We start from the raw sequence: 21836 nt of genomic DNA on the forward strand, positions 1-21836 counted from the left end.
GAAGATAATGATAATGGTTATTAAATAGACCATTGTTCTCATTCTATTCTAAATAATGGGACCAAGAAAAATACCCTTTTTAGTCTCATATTTTTAATCTTTGAAACTCCAATGAAGTAAATCACATGAAAATTCCCCAGAGGTTAAAACGCTTGCTGGAATAGCATTATAATTACCCATCTCAACATGATGCCATTCTAGAGACAAGAACTGTAGAACTACCAAGTTCCAGCATGATAGGCAGAAACATATATCTTTTTTTTTTTTTGAGACGGAGTTTCACTCTTGTTACCCAGGCTGGAGTGCAATGGTGTGATCTTGGCTCACTACAACCTCCGCCTGCTAGGTTCAGGCAATTCTCCTGCCTCAGCCTCCTGAGTAGCTGGGATTACAGGTATTCGCCACCATGCCCAGCTAATTTTTTGTATTTTTAGTAGAGACGGGGTTTCACCATGTTGACTAGGATGGTCTCGATCTCTTGACCTCGTGATCCACACGCCTCGGCCTCCCAAAGTGCTGGGATTACAGGCTTGAGCCACCGCGCCTGGGGAAACATATATCTTAACAAATGCTCTTTTCTATCTCTGAAACAATGTCTAAAGCTTAATTCATTCAGTAGTGACCACAAACACAAAAGATGATTCGTACATAAAAGAGTATGATGTGTTGTAGACAATTTAGACACCAAGTCCAACTTTACTTAAAATTAATTAGATAATTGAGGTTGGAATGTACTTTCAGGTTTAACTTTCTTTAAAATTTGTTTCTAGACTGGCCTCTTCTCTCATTGTTCTTCCTGTTTCCTCTTCCCTACCAATTCTATGCCACACCTATTCTAATGTTTCAAATAGTCCGTGTTCTCTCTCATTTCAGTAGTTTTATGTGTGATCTTTCCTCTGCCCAAACACTCTTTTTATACCAATGTTTCTCAACGTCTTTTTTATCATTGTCCACCTAAGAAGGCTTCTTAGGCATTTTTCCTAGTCATCTCCCTTCCCCTCAATCAAATATAAAGGGGAATACGATTCTGTCAGATAGAATTGAGCTTCGTTGGTGACAAAAGTGTGATATAGTTAAGATTTATCTTGTCTGCCAAGCACCCATTTTCTTCTCCTGGGGGAGCTCATATCTTTGTTGAGAAGGTATGTTCTCTACTCAGTCCAATCACTGGTCCCCACCACCCCATCCTTGCACTTGGCTAATTCCTACTCCACCTGGCATGTGCACTTCTCAAATTCAACTTCATTCCCTCCCGAAAGCCTTCTTTGGTTCCACTAGTCAGGGTCAGGTGCTTCTCCTATGTGTTTCCATTAAATGCAGTATAGCAAATCATCACTTAAAAGTGTCATATAGGTTCTTGGAAACTGTAGCCTTAACCAAAATGATATACAGCATGACCAATTTTACCATAGGCTAATTGAGATAAATAAGAGTTCAGTTCCTTCGGCATATTTCTGGCCACAAACACATTACTACACTTCTAAATAAAGACTGAAACACTTCTTTTTTTTTCAGAGTCTTGTTTTGTCACCAGGCGCCAGGCTGGAGTGCAGTGCTACGATCTCCACTCGCTGCAACCTCCGCCTTCCGGGTTCAAGCAATTCTCCTGCCTCAGCCTTCCAAGTAGCTGGGACTACAGACGCGCGCCACCACACCCAGCTAATTTTTTATATTTTAGTAGAGACGGGGTTTCACTATGTTAGCCAGGATGGTCTTGATCTCTTTTTTTTTTTTTTTTTTTTTTTTTGAGACGGAGTTTCGCTCTTGTTACCCAGGCTGGAGTGCAATGGCGCGATCTCGGCTCACCGCAACCTCCGCCTCCTGGGCTCAGGCAATTCTCCTGCCTCAGCCTCCTAAGTAGCTGGGATTACAGGCACGCGCCACCACGCCCAGCTAGTTTTTTTGTATTTTTAGTAGAGACGGGGTTTCACCATGTTGACCAGGATGGTCTCGATCTCTCGACCTCGTGATCCACCCGCCTCGGCCTCCCAAAGTGCTGGGATTACAGGCTTGAGCCACCGCGCCCGGCCCGGTCTTGATCTCTTGACCTCACCTTCAGTGATCCACCCGCCTCGGCCTCCCAAAGTGCTGGGATTACAGGCGTGAGCCACCGTGCCCGGCCTGAAACACTTCTAATATGAAACTTTGAAATAAATGTGGGCTATATATACATTTAAGAAAGACTAACAAAAAGTAAGATAATTATTTGCCCAATTATACCAGTTCAGGATTGCAGTGGCTGGAACCTACCCTGAGAACCAACCCTGGACAGGATGCCATCCTATTGCGGGGTGCACTTGCACCCATCCACACACACTCAGACTGGGACCATTTAGACATGCCAATTCACCTCATGGACACAGCTTTGGGATGTGGGAGGAAACTGGAGTGCCCAGAGAACACCCATGCAGATATGGGAAGAAATGTGCAAACTCCACATTGACAGTGGTCCTGGCCTGAAATCAATTTTTTTCCTTACCAACATTATAATGAAATTATGTGGAATGAAACATATCCAAGAATCTACTGTCTGTATCTTCCCTTAGACTGAAGCATAGCTTGTTCACTGATGTCTGTCTACGTTAGTCAGGGTTCTCCAGAGAAATGGCACCAATAGAACGGGTGAGAGATTTATTTTAAGGAACTGGCTTATGTGTTTGTGGGGGTTGGCAAATCTGAAATCCGCAGAGCAGGCTGGAGACTCAGGGAAGAACTGATGCTGCAGGAGTCAGAAGTAACTCCCTCTTCCTCGAGGACCTCAGTCTTTTCCTCTTAAGGTCTTCGACTGAATGAAGCCCACCCATATTACGGACGGTACTTGGCTTTACTGAAAGTCTACTGATTTAAATGTTAATCTCATCTAAAATATACCTTCACAGAAATATCTGGACTGGTGTTTGGCAAATATCTGGGTACAATGGCATAGCCAAGGTGACACCATCACAGTGTCCAACGTATAGTTCTATGCCTAGCACATAGCAAGTTTTCAATAACTATCTGATGAATCAATTAAAAATAAAACACCTCACTCACTTTACAGGGGTGAAGTTATGGTATCAGTTAGCTGTGTCAGTCAGCTAAAGTTAATTTATACTTCAGTGATAAATGACCCCAAAGTCTTGGTCACCTAGAATCATAAAGGTTTCCTTGTTGATACTGCATATCCACTAAGGTTCAGCTGCTGCCCTGGTCTGTGTCACTGTCATTCTGAGACATAGGCTGATGAAACAGCCTCCATCTGGAGCACTGCCTGTTTGAAGGCAGAAGGAAAAGCTCTTAAAAGGTTCTGTTTGGATGTGCACACATCACTTCTTTTCATATTTTATTGGGCAGAGCAATTTCATGGCTAAGCCTCATGTCAGTGGGGCAAGGAAATGTAAATGTCTAGCAAGGAAAAGCAGCAAATAATTGTGAAAATGTGGTGGAAATGAAGTCTGGAGTTATAATGAGATACGTGGTTGTTACGGGTTGCACTGTGTCCCCCTTAGTTTCATATGTTGGAGTCCTGACTCCCAGTTCCTCAGGATGTAACCTTATGTGGATGTAGGGTTACTGCAGATATAATTAGTTAAGATGAGGTCATTAGAGTGAACCCTAGTCCAATATGGCTGGTGTTCTTATAAAAAGGGAGATCTGGAAATAGACACAGATACAGGGAGAACCCTGTGTGAAGATGAAGGCACAGACTAAGGCAGGCATCCCCAAACTTTTTACACAGGGGGCCAGTTCACTGTCCCTCAGACCGTTGGAGGGCTGCCACATACTGTGCTCCTCTCACTGACCACCAATGAAAGAGGTGCCCCTTCCCGAAGTGCAGTGGGGGGCTGGATAAATGGCCTCAGGGGGCCACATGTGGCCCACGAGCCGTAGTTTGGGGACGCCTGGACTAAGGTGACGTTCCTACCAGCCAAGGAAAGCAGAGATTTCCAGGTAGTCACCAGAAGATAGTGGGGAGGTATAGAATAATCTTCTTCACAACCCCCAGAAGGAACTGGCCCTCCTGACACTTATTTCAGACTTTTAGCCTCCCAAACGGCATGGGAATAAACTGTTGTTATCTAAGCTGCCTAGTTTGTAGTACTTTGTTAAGGCAACCAGAAGGAACTAACACGCTGGTGAAAGTTTACAAGACACTATACGATGTTCAAAGTCACTAAAATTCAGCAGTAGATCCAAGTGCTCACTGTCTCTAAGTAAGAACTACTTCCCAGAGAAGATCCAGTATCAGGTAATTAAAAGAAACCTGGGGCCGGGCTCTGTGCCTCACGCCTGTAATCCCAGCACTTTAGGAGGCTGAGGCAGGCGGATCGCCTGAGGTCAGGAGTTCAAGACCAGCCTGGCCAACATGGCAAAACCCTGTCTCTACCAAAACGACAAAAATTAGCCGAGTGTGATGGTGGGCGCCTGTAATACCAGCTACTCAGGAGGCTGAGTCAGAAGAATTGCTTGAATCTGGGAGGCGGAGGTTGCAGTGAGCCAAGATCACACCATCGCAATCCAGCCTGGGCAACAGAGACTTTGACTCAAAAAATAAAAATAAAAAATAAAAAATAAAATAAATAAAATAAATCTGGAATCCTATGGGGAATTAGGGCATGAGTCCCAGGCAAGTAAGGGAATGTCTATAAGGCTTGTATAATTCCTGGATCAGCTAACCCTGTGACATGACTTTGGCTACCACGGTGATTAAAGGCCTGTACTTCTATGTTACTAAGGCAAAACAACTAGGAAAATCGTAAGTAGCATCTTTAACCTAACTTTTGTTAACTTGAGGCTAAAACAACGAAGTTATAAAAATTCACCACCAGGTGGCAATCTAGACAAAAATAAGGAAAAGATTAAGTCTTTAAAAGTTTGAACAGATGAAAAGAACTAGCACTATAAGTTGAACCCGTGATCTTAAGACCCTAGTACAACAAAGTTTCAATTGGATATATTTTTAGGATTCTTTTCATAAGATGTGAGGCAGGTTGGATGGAACAGGTACAGAAAACGTTTTCCTAAATGATGGGCTGAAGGTGGGTGCATCAAGGCTGTGGATATCTGTGTAGTATGGGCTGTGAATCAGGTCTTCATCCAGAGATGCCAAGGTCACAGCCAAAAAGTTTAATATTAGTAACAATAATAATAAGTACAAGAAAAGGCCAGAAATATAAAACACAAAGCTAATGGCTGGAGAGGTGAAAACAGAGAATCAAGCTTGGGAAGCAGATGGACACCACACTTAAGGACCAGGAAAAGAGCAGAAGTGAGTACCCCTTTCATGAGGGTCCTGGATGCTGGGGGCCCAAAATGTTACTGTCTTTTAGATGTATGAAGTAGGGTTTTGTAGTTGCAATCCTGTGTCATTTAAAAAATATTTTCATTGTCTCTTAACAGAGTACTATATCTTAAGTATTTTATGAATTTCCTGAGTCATAAAAATTTTACTTAATTATAATGTGTATTTTTGGTTGTTTTTGTATCACATTTTACTCATTCATTCCCCTATTGCTGGGCATTTGTTATTTCCAGTGTTTTGCAATGCATTTTGGTGTTTCTATTGTGTATTTTAATTATATGGTCTCTGCTATTTTTCCCTTCATTTTAAAGTTTGATGTAGGTGAATGCTCTATTGTAAAAAAACTAATTATCACAAGAAAGACAATATCCTCAATATTGTAGTTATCTGGTTCTATCAAACTAAACGTATGAACTTTTGATTTACATTATCTATACAGCACAGAGTTATCTGCTGCATAAACATGTTTTGGCCAGTGACAGACTGCATATATGTTGGTGGTCTCATAAGACCATAGGAAGCAGGCCAAGCACGGTGGCTCACACCTGTAATCCCAGCACTTTTGGAGGCCAAGTAGGGCAGATCACCTGAGGTCAGGAGTTCGAGACCAGACCGGCCAACATGGTGAAACTCCATCTCTACTAAAAATACAAAAATTAGCCAGGTATGGTGGCAAGCGCCTATAGTCTCAGATACTCAGAAGGCTGAGGCAGGACAATCACTTGAACCCAGGAGGCAGAGGTTGCAGTGAGCCAGGACCATGCCACTGTACTCCAGCCTGGGTGACAGAGAGAGACTCAAGTCTCAAAAAAAGAAAAAAAAAAAAAAGACTATATGAAGCTAAAAATTCCTACTTGCCTAGTGGTGTCTAACCATTGTAGCATTGTGGCACAATGCATTAGTCATGTGTCTGTGGTGATGCTGGTATAAACAAACCTACTGCAGTGCCAGTCATATAAAAGTCTAGAACATATAATTATGTACGGTACACAGTACTTGATATTGATAACAAGCAACTATGTTACTGGTTTATGTATTTACTATACCATACCTTTTATTGTTATTTTAGAGTGTACCCTTATCCAAAAACAAGTTGACTATAAAACAGCCTCAGGCAGGTCCTTCAGGATATTATAGAAGAGGACATTGTTGTCATAGCAGATGACAGCTCCATGCATATTATTGCCCCTGAAGACCTTCCAGTGGGACAAGATATGGGTGTAGAACACAGTGTTATTGATGATCCTGTTCATGGGTAGGCCTAGGCTAATGTATGTGTCTTGGTTTTTAACACAAAAAGAGTGAAAAAATGAAATAAAATTTCAAAAAATAGAAAAAAGCTTATAGAATAAGGACATTAAATATCTTAAAATAGTTTGCATAGTTTGTGTGTTAAGCTAAGTGTTATTATAAAAGAGTCAAAAATGAAACATTTAAAAAGTCTATAAGGTAAAAACATTATGTATATTTATACTTATGTATACAATATATACATGTATGTATCATATATTACATATATTTTGATGTTCCAACCATCACAATGATGACATTTAGTATTCACTCATTCCTTAGCACTTTTCCTACTTCCTAAGCATTTTCTTTGTTTAAATACAGATCTATCTTAAAAAGAAACTTCATTATGTTCCTTCCTAGCTTTTTTGCCTTTTTTTTACCTGCTATAGAATTGTGTTGACTGCTCATGCTGCCATGAGATTTTGTTACTTCTCTGGGTGGAGTTGTCGTTTTTTTTTTTTTTTTTTTTGAGACAGTCTTGCTCTGTCACCCAGGCTGAAGTGCAGTGCCACCACCATAGCTCACTGCAGCCTCAACCTCCTGGCTAAAGCGATCTCCACCTCAGCCTCCCAAGTAGCTGGGATGACAGGCGTGTGCCAGTATGCCTTTTTTTTGGAGACAGTCTTGCTCTGTTGCTCAGGCTGGAGTGCAGCAGTGCAGTCATGGCTCACTGCAGCCTCCGCTGCCCAAGTTCAAATTATCCTCCCACCTCAGCCTCCTGAGTAGTTGAGACTACAGGTGTGTGACACCACACCTGGATAATTTTCTTCTTATTATTATTTTTTATTTTTTGACAGAGATAGAATCTTGCTGTGTTGCCTAGCCTGGTCTCAAACTCCTGGGTTCAAGTGATCCTCCTGCCTTGGCCTTTCAAAGTGTTGGGATTACTAGTGTGAGCCTCCAGACCTGACCTTAAATTTTTTTTTTTTTTAAAACATTCATTTGTAGAGAGGGTCTTGCTTTGCCCAGGCTGGATTTGAACTCCTGGCTTCACACCATCTTCTTGGCTTGGCCTCTCAAAGTGCTGGGATTATAGACATCAGCCACCACATCTGGTGGAGTTGAGATTTTTGCTAAAGGGCAGAGTACATGCTTCAGGTTGGATGGTGGGGAAGGGACCAGTGCATAAGATGCCTTTGAGGCTCCAAAGCTAATAGTAATCAGATCTCTTAGTTGCAGGAGGCAAACTAAATCTTAAACGGTTTAGGCGAAAAGGAATAATTCATTAGAAAGCTCATGTTACCAAGGGAAAGGCAGAGGTGTAGCCAGGCTGAATGGCAACAGAAACCTTGACTATCACAGGGCTTTGCTTCATCTCCATTTGTACCCACTCGCTCAGTTTCCATTTCTTTACTTGAGACTAAACAGAGTCACATCTCCCACCTGCATGACCACAGAGGGACTGAGAGATAAACACTCCAAAAATGTTAATGATTATTATTGCTTGACTTAAAAAAAAAACAACTGTAAAATCTATATATTATTCAGTGGGCTCAAATATCTCTTAAAAAGTTGCAGATTCTGAGCCATAGAATGAAAGAAAAGTATTTATAAACATGTATCTTACAAAGGACTTTAATAAGGAATATATAAATAATTTTTACAACTCAATCCAACTAAAAGTGGGAAAAGATTTGACAGCCACTTCACAGAAGATATGAAACTGGCCAAAAGGTACCTTAAAAGATGCTTACCAGCATTAGTCACCTGGGAAATGAGCATAAAATCACAATGAGATACCACTAGATTCCCATCCGAATGGCCAAAAACTGAGTGTTGGCAGGAATGTTGGGCAGCTGGAACTCTATATAGCCCTGGTGGGAACAGAAAAGGGTATAAACCCTTTGGAAAACAGTTTAGCAGTTACTTAAATATTAAACATAAATCTGCCATGCAAGCCAACCATTCTACTCTTAGGTATTTACCCAAGATAAGTGAAAACCTATGTCTACACAGTGGCTTGTATACAAATGTTCCTAACAGTTTTATTCACAGTCGTCCCAAACTGGAAACAATCCCAAGGTCCATCAACAGGTGAGCAGAAAAACAAATAATGGCATATTCACATAATGGGATACTACTCAGCAATAAGAGTAATGAGCTACTGATACACCATGAGCTGATGAATTTCACATTCATTATGTGTGTGAAAGAAACCATAAAAAAAAAAGTACATGCTACACAATCCCATTTATATAAAATACTAAACAACAACACAAAGAAAACTAATATATGGCGACAAAGACAAATCAGCAGCATGAGGGATGGACTGCAAAGGAACTTGAGGAATCTTTTTGGGGTGATGGAAGTGTTCTGCATGTGGATGGTGACAGTGGCTTCACGGCATATACATCTGTCAAAATAATCATTGAGTTGTAATTCTAAATGGATACAGTTTGCTGTAACTTGGTAAAGCCATATTTAAAAAGCTGCCAGAGTATTCTGAAATCATGCCCTCTTTCTGCCTCTGGACCAAGGACCCCCTAAGCAAGCTGACTTTAACAAAATTATCTCATAGATTTTAGATGCCTTTTAAGGTATGACTCTCCATTCAAAAAACCAGGAAAATTACTTTCTTTTGCCACCAGATGGCAGAGGAAAACAAAAATGTTCCTATAGTGGTGGAAGAAATGAAAGCAAAACTCAAAAGTGGAAATGTAAAGCAGAGAAAGTGACTTAAAGATATATAAAGAAAAAATGCAATTATATTAGACTTAAAAGTGTGTATATTTAACAGGAACCCTTTTTTGTAGCTTTTTCTTTTCTTTTGTAGACAGAGTCCCATAGTCACCCAGGCTGGAGTGCAGTGGCGCAATCTTGGCTCACTATAACCTCTGCCTCCCAGGCTCAAGCAATTCTTGTCCCTCAGCTACCTGAACAGCTTGGATTAAGGCATGCGCCATCACACCTGGTTAATTTTTGTATTTTTAGTAGAGATGGGATTTTAGCATGTTGGCTATGCTGGTCTCAAACTCTTAGCCTCAAATGATCTGCCTGCCTTGGCCTTCCAGAGTTGGGATCATAAGGGTGAGCCACCAAGGCTGGCCTTAACTGGAACTGTGAAGCAACATATATTTTGTTCTTTATTTTATTATTTATTTATTTATTTTGAGATGGAGTCTCGCTCTGCCTCAGCCTCCCAAAGTGCTGGAATTATAAGCATGAGCCACCGTGCCTGGCCTAGATCTTTATTTTATAAAGAATTATTTGTGCCTGAATATGCTATATCTATTCAACATCCATTGACTGAACAGATCTGTTGAGTGAAAGGGAAGCAATTTAGACTCCTTCTGAGAGATAATATAGCTGGGAAAAAAGTCTGTACTTCGATAGAAAACTATGCACTGGAGACTAAGGTCTCCAGTGCATAGTTTTCTATCGAAGTACAGCGCCACTATTTTCCTGTGCCACTGTATCGCTCCCTCCCCGGAAAGAACAGGTCCTGTTTCCTCTCGGCAGTGCGTGCCCCGCCTGTGTTTGCCCTTCGAACAGTGACCTTCCCTTCTAGTCTTTATTTATGGTTGTGCCCTTGCTTCTCCTCAGCCCGGAGTGTTCTGTGTGGGTGGTGATGGGGGTTCACCTAAACACAGAGTGTATTTTCTTATTGAGTCCTTGTACCTTCTGCCATGTGTATGTGTATATATAAAGTGCCGGTCTGCAAAAGAAAAAAAAAGAAAAAATGATAAAGGGGATATCACCATCAATCCCACAGAAATACAAACTATCATCAGGGAATTTTATAAATACCTGTACGCAAATAAAATACAAAATCTAGAAGAAATGGATACATTCCTACATACATACACCCTCCCAAGTCTAAACCAGGAAGAAGTTGAATCCCTGAATAGACCAATAACAAGTTCTGAAATTAAGGCAGTAATTAATAGCCTACCAACCAAAAAAAGCCCAGGACCAGATAGATTCACAGCTGAATTCTACCAGAGGTACAAAGGAGCTGGTACCATTCCTTCTGAATCTATTGCAAACAATAGAAAAAGAGAGACACCTTCCTAACTCATTTCATGGGGCCAGAATCATCCTGATACCAAAATGTGGCAGAGACACAACAAAAAAAGAAAATTTCAGGTCAATATCCCTGATGAACATCAAAGTGAAAATCTTCAATACAATACTGGCAAATTGAATCTAGCAGCACATCAAAAAGGTTATCTACCACGATCAAGTTGGCTTCATCTGTGGGATGCACAGCTGGTTCAACATATGCAAATCAATAAACATAATCTGTCACATAAACAGAACCAATTACAAAAACCATGCTTATCTCAATAGATGCAGAAAAGGCCTTCAATAAAATTCATCAATGCTTCATGCTAAAAACTCTCAGGCGATTACGTATTGATGGAACCTATCCCAAAATAGTAAGAGCTATTTGTGACAAACCCACAGCTAATATCATACTGAATGGGCAAAAGCTGGAAGTACTCCCTTTGAAAACCAGCGCAAGACAAGAATGCCCTCTCTCACAACTCCTATTCAACATAGTATTGGAAGTTCTGGCCAGGACAATCAGGCAAGAGAAAGAAAGAAAGGGTATTCAGATAGAAAAAGAAGAAGTCAAATTGTCTCTGTTTGCAGACGACATGAATGTATATTTAGAAAACCTCATCATCTCAGCCCAAAATCTCCTTAAGCTGATAAGCAACTTCAGCAAAATCTCAGGATATAAAATCAATGTGCCAAAATCATAAGCATGCCTATATACCAATAATAGACAAACAAGGAGCCAAATCATGAGTGAACTCCCATTCACAATTGCTACAAAGAGAACAAAATACCTAGGAATACAACTTACAAGGGATGTGAAGAACCTCTTTAGGGAGAACTACAAAGCACTGCTCAAGGAAATAAGAGAGAACACAAATGGAAAAACATTCCATGCTCATGGATAGGAAGAATCAATATCGTGAAAATGGCCATACTGACCAAGGTAATTTATAGATTCAATACTATCCCCATCAAGCTACCATTGATATCCTTCACAGAATTAGAAAAAAACCACTTTAAATTCATATGGAACCAAAAAGGAGTCCGTATAGCCAAGGCAATCCTAAGCAAAAAGAATAAAGCTGGAGGCATCATGCTGCCTGATTTCAAACTATACTACAAGGCTATAGTAACCAAAACAGCATGGCACTGGTATCAAAACAGATATATAGACCAATGGAACAGAACAGATGCCTCAGAAATTACAGCACACATCTATAATCATCAGATCTTTGACAAACTGGACAAAAACAAGTAATGGAGAAAGGATTCCCTATTTAATAAATAATGTTGGGAAAAGTGGTTAGCCATATGCAGAAAACTGAAACTGGACCCCTTTCTTACACTTTATGCAAAAATTAACCCAAGATAGATTAAAGACTTAAACGTAAGACCTAAAGCTATAAAAACCCTAGAAGAAAACCTAGGCAATACCATTCAGGACATAGGGATGGGCAAAGACTTCATGACTAAAGCACCAAAAGCGATGCCAACAAAAGCCAAAATTGACAAATGGGGTCTAATTAAACTAAAGAGCTTCTGCAAAGCAAAAGAAACTGTCAACAGAGTGAATAGGCAACTTACAGAATGGGAGTAAATTTTTGCAATCTAGCCATCTGACAGAGGGCTAATATCCAGGATCTACAAAGAACTTAAACAAATTTACAAAAGAAAAACAACTCCATCAAAAAGTGGGCGAAGGATATGAACAGATAACTCCTCAAGAGAAGACATTTATGTGGCCAACAAACATGAAAAAAAGCTCATCATGACTGGTCATTAGAGAAATGCAAATCAAAACCACATGGAGATACCCTCTTACGCCAGTTAGAATGGCAATCATTAAAAAGTCAGGAATGCTGGAGAGGATGTGAAGAAAAAGGAACATTTATACTGTTGGTGAAAGCCATTGTGGAAGACAGTATGGCAATTCCTCAAGGATCTAGAACCAGAAATACTATTTGATCCAGCAATTCCATTACTGGGTATATACCCAAAGGATTATAAATCACTCTACTATAAAGACTCATGCACTTGTATGTTTGTTTGCTATTGTTCACAATAGCAAAGACTTGGAACCAACTCAATTGCCCATCAATGATAGTCTGAATAAAGAAAATGTGGCACATATATGCCATGGAATACTATGCAGCCATAAAAGAGGATGAGTTCATGCCCTTTGCAGGGACATGGATGAAGCTGAAAACCATCATTCTCAGCAAACTAACTCAAGGACAGAAAAGCAAACACCACATGTTCTCAGTCATAGGTGAGAGTTGAACAATGAGAACACATGGCCACAGGGAGGGGAACATCACACACCAGTCTGTCAGGGAGTGGGAGGCAAGGGGAGGGACAGAATTAGGAAAAATGCCTAATGTAGATGATGGACTGATAGGTGCAGCAAACCATCATAGCACATGCATACCTATGTAACAAACCTGCACGTTCTACACATGTATCCCAGAACTTAAAGTATAATAAATAAAAATTTTAAAAAACCAAAAAACCAAAAAGAACTATGTACTGGTCACAGCACAGCCTTACAGCTGATAATTACAAGGCTAGAATATGTCCCTCAGTTATCCTGTGCTTTTATAAACTGAAGCTAAGTGATAGGCTTGCAAACTCCAGTTCTAGTTTTGATTATCTTCCCTCTACCCTGTGGAAAAATCAGTTTTGCCTTCATTTGCAATCCAGTTCCTTTACTACATATAAATTTGTGCTTATTGACTTTCCCTCTGTACTGGTTATCACTTCTGTCTGTTTCCCTCATATCACATGAGTAAAATAAAAATCTTTATTTAGCACATGCTCTTTTTATATTTGTACGAGTCATGATTTAACCTTTTTCTGAAAATTATCTTTTTTAACAGTTACTTTAAAGAAACAAGCTTACTGCAAACAAGGATTTCTCTAAACCCAAGAGCTGATAATATATGTAAATACATGGCTGGAATGCCAGGAAATGGAGTCAGGTCAAGCCAAGGACAAAAAGCCTGATTTGCTCTCTTAAAAAAAAATTGAGTTCAAGCCAAGACCTTGGAAAAGTGAGTAAATGAAGGGCGGGTGTGAGTATTGTCCTCACACATATCAGTAGGCCTGGGCCCCTTCTGCCTGCCTACACTGTGTAATCCCAGCCCCCTAGCCTCACAGTTATAATTAAATCAGAGTTGGACAGAATCAGGCTGAACCAATCAGGACAACTGGAAGTTTGGGTTTGAGACTGAGAAACAGGTTTTTGCTGGGCACTTGCACCAGGAAGAATGGTAAGTTTGAATCTGGACATGTCTGTGCTCAGTCCCTCACACACATGCCATGTTCTGTGCCAAAAATACACCTACATCCTAAGTATATTGATATTGTTCAAGGTTGTTTAATGCAAAGAGTTTTCAAGCCAGGTCTTAGTTCAAAATTAAACATCAAAATTCCTACTGTGTGAAGTAGGCAGGTTACCCAACGACTCTGAAATTCAGTTTCCTCATTTGTTAAGCAGGAAAATGAATACCTGCCCCATGTAAGTGCTATGGCAATTAAATGAGGCAAAGCCATAAGTGGAAAAACACAGTTCATGGCACATAATATATATACACTCCAAAACTAGTGCCCACTCAGAAAATAGAAAAGATTCTCTCAGATACAAGTAGGATGAGCAACTTTGCACTAAAGGAGGCAAAGATGTAGGGTATGGACTAAATGTACAAAAGGTAATACTTTCACATCAAAAGAGAGGGTTGGGCCAGATGTGGTGACTCATGCCTGTACTCTCAGCACTTTGGGAGGCTAATGAAGGTAGATTGCTTGAGCCCAGGGGTTTGAGACTAGCCTGGCCAACATGGTGAAACCTCATCTTTACAAAAATACAAAAACTAGCTGGGAGTGGTGGTGGGCATCTGCAGTCCCAGCTATTCAGGAGGCTGAGGCAGGAGAATTGCTTGAACCCGGGAGGCAGAGGCTGTAGTGAGCCGAGATCATGCCACTCCAGCCTGGGCAGCAAGAGGGAGACTCTGCCGGGAGCGGGGGGAGAAAGTTGATTTCTTTAAGGAAGGACAGACCTAAAGAAAAGGTTTTGTCCAGTGTTGCTTTTGTGCTTCTCTGGTGGACATTTAAATTTTATAAGCTCTTTAAAAAAAAATTAATAGACTATTTTTTACAGCAGTTTTAGGTTCAAGGCAAAGTTGAACAGAAAGTACAGGGAGTTCCCACATACTCCCTTGACAACCCCTCTATCACATGCCACACTTTGTTAGACTAATCTTCATTTCAGGTTTAGTCTTCAGACTGAATTTTTTTTTTTTTTTTTTTTTTTTGAGACAGAGTCTCACTCTGTCACTCAGGCTGGAGTGCAGTAGGGCGATCTCAACTCACTGCAACTTCTGCTTCCTGTGCTCAAGTGATACTCCTGCCACAGCCTCCCTAGTAGCTGGGATTACAGGTGCCCGCTACACCTGGCTAATTTTTGTATTTTTAGTGGAGATGGGGTATCACCATGCTGGCTGGGCTGTCTTAAACTCCTGACCTCAGGTGAGCTGCCTGCCTCGGCCTTGCAAGGCCTTGCAAACTGCTGGGATTACAGGATTATAGGCGTGAGCTACCACACCCGGCTGAGATTGCAATTCGTATCTCCTCCCCTCCCCCTTCCCCTTTCCTTCTTCTCCTTCCCTTCCTTCCTTCTTTCCTTACCTCCTTTCCCCTCCCCTCCCTTCCCTTCCTCTCACTTCCCCTCCTCTCCCCTCCCCTTCCCTCCCTTCCCCTCCTTTCCCTTCCCCCCCCTCCCTTGCCTTCCTCTTATTATATAGCAGTACACTTCCCCACACCCACCCCGCTCCCTCCCTCCCTTCCTCTCTCCCTCCCAGGAGACTGGAGAGCAGTGGTTCAAACATGGCTCACTACAGCCTTGACTTCCTGGGCTCAGGTGATTCCCCCATCACAGCCTCACAAGTAGCTGAGACTACAGGTGTGTACCCAGCTAATTTTTTGTATATTTAATAGAGAAGGGGGTTTGCTATGTTGCCCAGGCTGCTCTTGAACTCCTGTTCTGAAGCAATCCACTGGCAGCAGCCTCCCAAAGTGTGAGCCACCATGCCCACCTACATTTTTCTTTTAGCATTCAAAACATTCTTTAAAATTAGAGAAGAATAAGTAAAATATTTTTGTAAAAAAGCAAGTAATACAGGAAAGTACAGTACATCCTCCATTCTATTCCCTTCCTTGGAGGTAACCTTCCCAGTAGGTTTTCAATGACATTAAGGATGATGTAGATGAAATGAACATTCTAAGTAGGTTTACAGGACATTATATGGCTGGTTCTGACAAGTCTTTCTTGATTTAAACATCACTTTTGCAACACCGGCCAGTCTTTTTCATTTGCCCATCAATAAGAAGAATATTTATCTCTTTATCCCTGTGTGACTATTTTAAATGCAAAGTCTCTGATGATGTGTAGACACTTTTCCAATGTAGTTAAAATGGTACAAACACTTTTGCAGTTACTGAAAAATTAAACATAAAGCTGCTATGCAATCCAACCATTCCACTGCTAGGTAAGGAGAGGATTTAGTGCTATCCCAAATAGTCCACAAGTTTGAATAATGCATTGCCAGTGGTTCTTGTCTGGTACATACAGCAGAATCACCTGGAAAGATTTTTTGAAAATACATTCCAGATATACAGAATCAGAACAGCTCATGATGGGCCCTGGCATACATAGTCTAATAAAAGTTCCACAAAGGATGATTCTGCACACAAACACCCATTTAGTGCCATGGCTTCATATGGTTACCTTGGGTAAGCACACCCACTCCCTCGGCTTCAGCCGATTTCTATGTTGGGAGAGGGCCCGAAGAAAGGTGGTCATGTTGGCATTAAAATAGAGAGAAAGAGAATTCAAGACAGTTATGAATATGTACAATAACTTATCTGTAAGTAAGCAATACCTACAGCAGAAGTAGAGAATCCGAGGATTTTGGAAGAAGAAATTGTCTTCAAGAATTCTGCTCTCCCGCTAAGAAAGCAGAGGCTCCTCTGGGCCAAAAACATCCTACAAAATATAAGAAAAATTGAGAAGAGGAATAAACATATGATAGGTACAACACTATCAGACGCTTATAGCTAGCTGATATATCATAAGCTTATGTAAAATCCAAGTAAACATTTTTGATAAGTGAGCTTGCTTTCTTTCAATTGTTCTTCCTATAATACAATCTCTCATTACTGGAAGCATTCTAATAAATGTATTTTTCCTTATATAAATTTATATTCACATCATTTTAAACGGAGAGCTGTAAGAATATTCTTAATTCAAAGAATAAGGCTTTTAGTCAAGAGCATTAAATTTCAGTAAGTGAAAGTTCGATTTCTAAGAGCTATAAAATCCAGAGTATTTTAATCTAGGAACTACTCAAATTTCAGAATCCTCTGGATAACAGTCACTAGTAAAAGCACAGTTTGTAACAGTAAATTGAAGTTGTTAGAAACAGGTTATTTAAAAAGTTGTTTGAAAAGATGAATGATAGTAGGTCCTTGATAAATATAAGGAACCTATGAGTGACTCTTAGGTTACGCTGAGGGGCTACTTCCTCCAAAAATTCCAGCAAGCCATTTTAGTAGATTCCAGAGGCATGATAGGCATGCATTCTGAATTGCTTCTCTACCTGTAAGGAAATTGATATCCGTCATGGGTAAATGAAAGATCAAGGCAATGAAACTCTATTATGATATTGCCACTTAGAAGTGGAAAGAAAACCCAGCTTTCTAAAAACATTTAGGCAAATAGAAATTTCTCTCAAGTCTACAGTATAAGGCTGTTGTATCAGTGGATAGCATTTCAGCTAAGTTATCAAATCTTAGAGAAAAAGAGACTTAATCTGTGGATTTAAAAGGGCCACTGAAGCTAGCTATAAATCTCTTCAGGTTACCAAAATGTTAAGGTTAAAGGACACTTTAGCTGTGAAAAACCATATAGTAGATGTTTATTAAAAAGTAGAATATAGGCTGGGCATGGTGGCTTATATCTGTAATCCCAGCATTTTGGGAGGCTAAGGTGGGCGGGTCACTTAGGCCAGGTGTTTGAGACCAGCTTGGCCAACATGGCAAAAACCTGTCTCTACTAAAAATACAAAAAAAACATGAAAAAACCCAAAAACATTAGCAGGATGTTGTGGTGCACACCTGCGAACCTAGCTACTCTGGGGGCTAAGGCAGAATTGCTTGAACTGGAGGGTGGAGGTTGCAGTGAGCCAAGATGGTGCCACTGTACTCCATCTTGGGTGACAGAGACTGTCTCAAAAAAAAAAAAAAAAAAAAAAAAAGAAAGAAAAAATGTAGAACACAGAATCCCGGCCAGTCACGGTGGCTCAGGCCTATTAATTCCAGCAATTTGGGAGGCCAAGGCAGGCAGATCACTTGAGCCTAGGAGTTTGAGACCAGCCTGGCCAACATGGCCAAACCCCGTCTCTACAAAAACATAAAAAGTTAGCCAGGTATGGTGGTGGGCACCTAAAATACCAGCTACTCAGGAGGCTGAGACAAGAGAATCGCTTGAACTCAGAAGGCAGAGGTTACAGTTAGCCAAGATTGCACCACTGCACTCCAGCCTGGGTGGCAGAGTTATTCTCAGAAAAGAAAATCCTGTTCTTGTGTATAAAATCTCAGTTTAGATGACTGCAACTAAAAAGACCTTTCCTTGCCATGTAATCTATAACAGCCGCTTAGCCATTCTACATCACACCAGCCTATTACTTTATTATTAATTCTCTACAAAGCGTTTTCTGATTTGTCTGTTTGGCTGGTCATTTACTTACTGATTAAAGTAAATTAAAGCTCATGAGCAGGGACCTGGTACGTTCACCACTGTATCCCCTGGCATTACAGGAGGCACTTGATAATAACTGATGAGTAACAAGATAGAACATAAAATCACATTATAAACTAATGATTTAAGTGGGCTATTTATGAGAAGAACCCTTTTATGAAATATTGATTCCTTTTGTAAAGTAAGTAGTTACCCTTTGTATTTTGTCTTTCAAGTTTTCTTAAACCAAGACATGCTAACTTTTAAAAATAATTATTAAAGTTCTGGGGTACGTTTGTTACATAGGTATACACGTTCCATGGTGGTTTGCTGCATCCATCACCCCATCATCTACATTAGGTATTTCTCCTAATGCTATTCCATCCCTAGCCTACCATCCCCTGCTATCCCTCTTCTAACCCCCAACTCCCTCACAGGCCCTGGTGTGTGATGTTCCCCTCCCTGTGTCCATGTGTTCTCATTGTTCAACACCCACTTATAAGAACATGCAGTGTTAAGATTTTCTGTTCTTGTGCTAGTTTGCTGAGAAAGATGGTTTCCAGCTTTATCCATACCCCTGCAAAGGTAATGAACTCATCCTTTTTTATGGCCGAAGTATTCCATGGTGTATATGTGCTACATTTTCTTTAGTCTATCATTGACGGGCATTTGGGTTGGTTCCAAGTCTTTGCTATTGTGAACAGTCCTGCAATAAACATATGTGTGCCTTTGTAACAGAATGATTTATAATTCTTTGTGTATATACCCAGTAATGGGATTGCTGGGTCAAATGGTATTTCTAGTTCTAGATCCTTGAGGAATCGCCACACTGTTTTCCACAATGGTTGAACTAATTTACACTCCCTCCAACAGTGTAAAAGTGTTCCTATTTCTCCACATCCTCTCCAGTATCTGTTGTCTCTTTATTTTTTAATGATTGCCATTATAGCTGGCATGAGATGGTATCTCAACGTGGTTTTGATTTGCATTTCTGTAATGACCAGTCATGTTGAACTTTTTTCATATGTTTGTTGGCTGTGTAAATGTTTTCTTTCAAGAAGTGTCTGTTCATATCCTTTGCCCACTTTTTTATGGTTTTTTTTTTTTTTTTTTTCTTGCAAATTTGTTTAAGGTCTTTGTAGATTCTGGATATTAGCCCTTTGTCAGATTGGTAGATTGCCAAACTTTTTTCCATTCTGCTGATTGCTGGTTCACTCTAATGATAGTTTCTTTTGCTGTGTGGAAGGTCTTTAGTTTAATTAGATCCCATCTGTTTATTTTGGTGTTTGTTGCCATTGCTTTTGGTGTTTTAGTCATGAAGTCCTTGCTGAAAGACAGGCTAACTCTCATGGTACTAACTCCTGTGTTCAGGAAAGTAAGTAGTTACCCATTGTATTTTATGTCTTTCAATTTTAAGTTTTCTTACATCAAGACATGCTTACTCTTGTGGTACTAATTCCTGTGTTCTGGAATAAAATACTAACTCAATTAGACAGATGGGCTAATTTTCAGGAAAAGTATTACCAAACAACAGGAACTATATTGAAGAATCTTCATTATCACAAAGTTTTTTGACTTAGGACCATATTTTTTTCCCCATCAAATAGATGTCCATTTATTTAAGTTCAGCGTGATTCTTCAGGTATTCGAGCAAAGTGTAAACAAAATGCTTTCTTATAAATGGACAGATGAGAGAAGAAAACTCTTTTAACTTCTTGTGATAAACGGGGGTTTATCACAAGTAGGGGAGGCAGGATGGAGAGGAGGAGAAATTACTAAAAATCAGGATACCTGGATTCTAGTCCTCGTCTTGATATTTTTAAAAAATGTGCACAGAGCTAGAGTTGTTTGTTACACTGGAATTGAGGACTTTAGAAATTTAGGATTATTTACAGGTCAAAGAAGAGGTGAGAAGAAAGCATGAAACTCCATGTCAAAGTTATGTGTTGAAAGCAAACTAGAGCACACCTGTTCAGAATGATGCCTGAGGTGATGCTGAGCCATGCAGTGGGGTGATGCCTTAGGTGGTACTTAATTTAAAATATGTTTTTCTTCTACATTTTTTCTACTTTCAATAAATTTTTTCCCTTTTCATCTGATATCCCTAATTCCATCAATTGCCCTCTTTCTAGTTCCCCTGAGAGTGCAGTCATAGATGACAACACTGTGATAACATTGTAACAGACAAAACCTCAGAGGCAGCAGGGTGTGTAGAAATGAGTTTACTAGTGTTATGGGTTAAATTGTATTTTCCCCACCCCAAAGGGCCAAAGAGTAAGTGCTAACCCCCACTATCTCAAAATGTGACTTTATTTCAAAGTAGGGTTGTTGCAGATAAAATTAGGGTGAGATCATACTGTTATACTTGGGTGGGGTGGGCTGCTGATCCAATGATTGGGGTCCTTATAAGAGGAGAGCCATGGTAGGGTGCAGTGGCTCACGCCTGTAATCCCAGCACCTTGGGAGGCTGAGGCCAGTGGATCATGAGGTCAGGAGTTCAAGACCAGCCTGGCCAATATGGTGAAACACCATCTCTACTGAAAATATACAAATTAGCCAGGCATGGTGGCATGTACCTGTAGTCCCCGCTGCTTGGGAGGCTGAGGCAGGAGAATCACTTGAACCCAGGAGGTAAAGGTTGCAATGAGCTGAGATGGTGCCCAGCCTGGGCGACAGAGTGAGACCCTGCCTCCAAAAAAAAAAAAAAAAGGAGCCACATACAGACAGAGACACAAAGGAAGAACAATGTGTGATGATGAAGGAAGAGACTGGAGTTATGCAGCTGCAAGCTTAAGATGGCCAGCAAACCACCAGAAGCTAAGAAGAGGCAAGGAAGGATTCCCCAATAGATTTCAGAAAGAGTGTGGCCTTGCTGACACCTTGATTGTAAACTTTAAGCCACCAGAACTGTGAGAAAATAGAATTCTGTTGTTTTAAGCCACTCAGTTTGTAGAACGTGGTTATAGCAGTCCCAGAAAAGTAATAAATCTAGTATCATACATTTAATAAATGGGGCCCAGATTTAAATTCAGGTTTCTTTGACTGCATGAAAATAAAATAAAATAAACCCCAACCCTGTAAGAAAAATAGTAAAGAAAAATTAGAGCATGTGGTTAGTAAGAAATTCAATAGAATTTCTACATAAAATGCTAACAAATCAAAACCAGTAGTATACAAGGAGGATAATACATCATGACCAAGGGATGTTGGATTTATATAAGAAACCTATTAATGTGATTCACTACATTAGAGATTAAAGCAGAATTCAATCTTAAAAAAAAGTTTCTCTCTGAGGTCAAGTTACAAACTTTTGCTGGACCTTAGTTTCTCTTTTTCATAATAGATGAATAAACACGGTTTGAGTTAAAGCAAGCAGGTAGAGGGGACCCTCTCAAGACATAAAGATACAATGGCATTTGCTGATTATGGCGGAGCTGTCCCAAAAGACACAGTTGAAAGTTTGTG

At 40.3% G+C, this 21836-nt stretch overlaps 1 protein-coding gene across 4 annotated transcripts in view; it reads right to left on the reverse strand.

The window, feature by feature from the left end:
* The window catches only part of KYAT3 (kynurenine aminotransferase 3), a 72909-nt gene that overhangs the window by 47927 nt on the left and 3146 nt on the right, over nucleotides 1–21836 (reverse strand). Inside the window, exons 1-3 of one of the 4 annotated variants that reach the window (XM_074381147.1) lie at nucleotides 16520–16608; nucleotides 8269–8388; nucleotides 452–544 (exon numbers count right to left, since the gene is read on the reverse strand). In XM_074381147.1, coding sequence (XP_074237248.1) covers nucleotides 452–544; nucleotides 8269–8274 — 99 coding nt within the window. In that variant the 5' untranslated portion in view covers nucleotides 8275–8388; nucleotides 16520–16608. Of the gene's footprint in view, nucleotides 1–176; nucleotides 423–451; nucleotides 545–8268; nucleotides 8389–16519; nucleotides 16620–21836 lie in introns of those variants that run through there. The other 3 variants (XM_010331121.3, XM_003943258.4, XM_074381148.1) reach the window with 3 other exon arrangements.

Source organism: Saimiri boliviensis, chromosome 11, assembly GCF_048565385.1.
Source record: "Saimiri boliviensis isolate mSaiBol1 chromosome 11, mSaiBol1.pri, whole genome shotgun sequence".
Classification (NCBI taxonomy): domain Eukaryota; kingdom Metazoa; phylum Chordata; class Mammalia; order Primates; family Cebidae; genus Saimiri; species Saimiri boliviensis.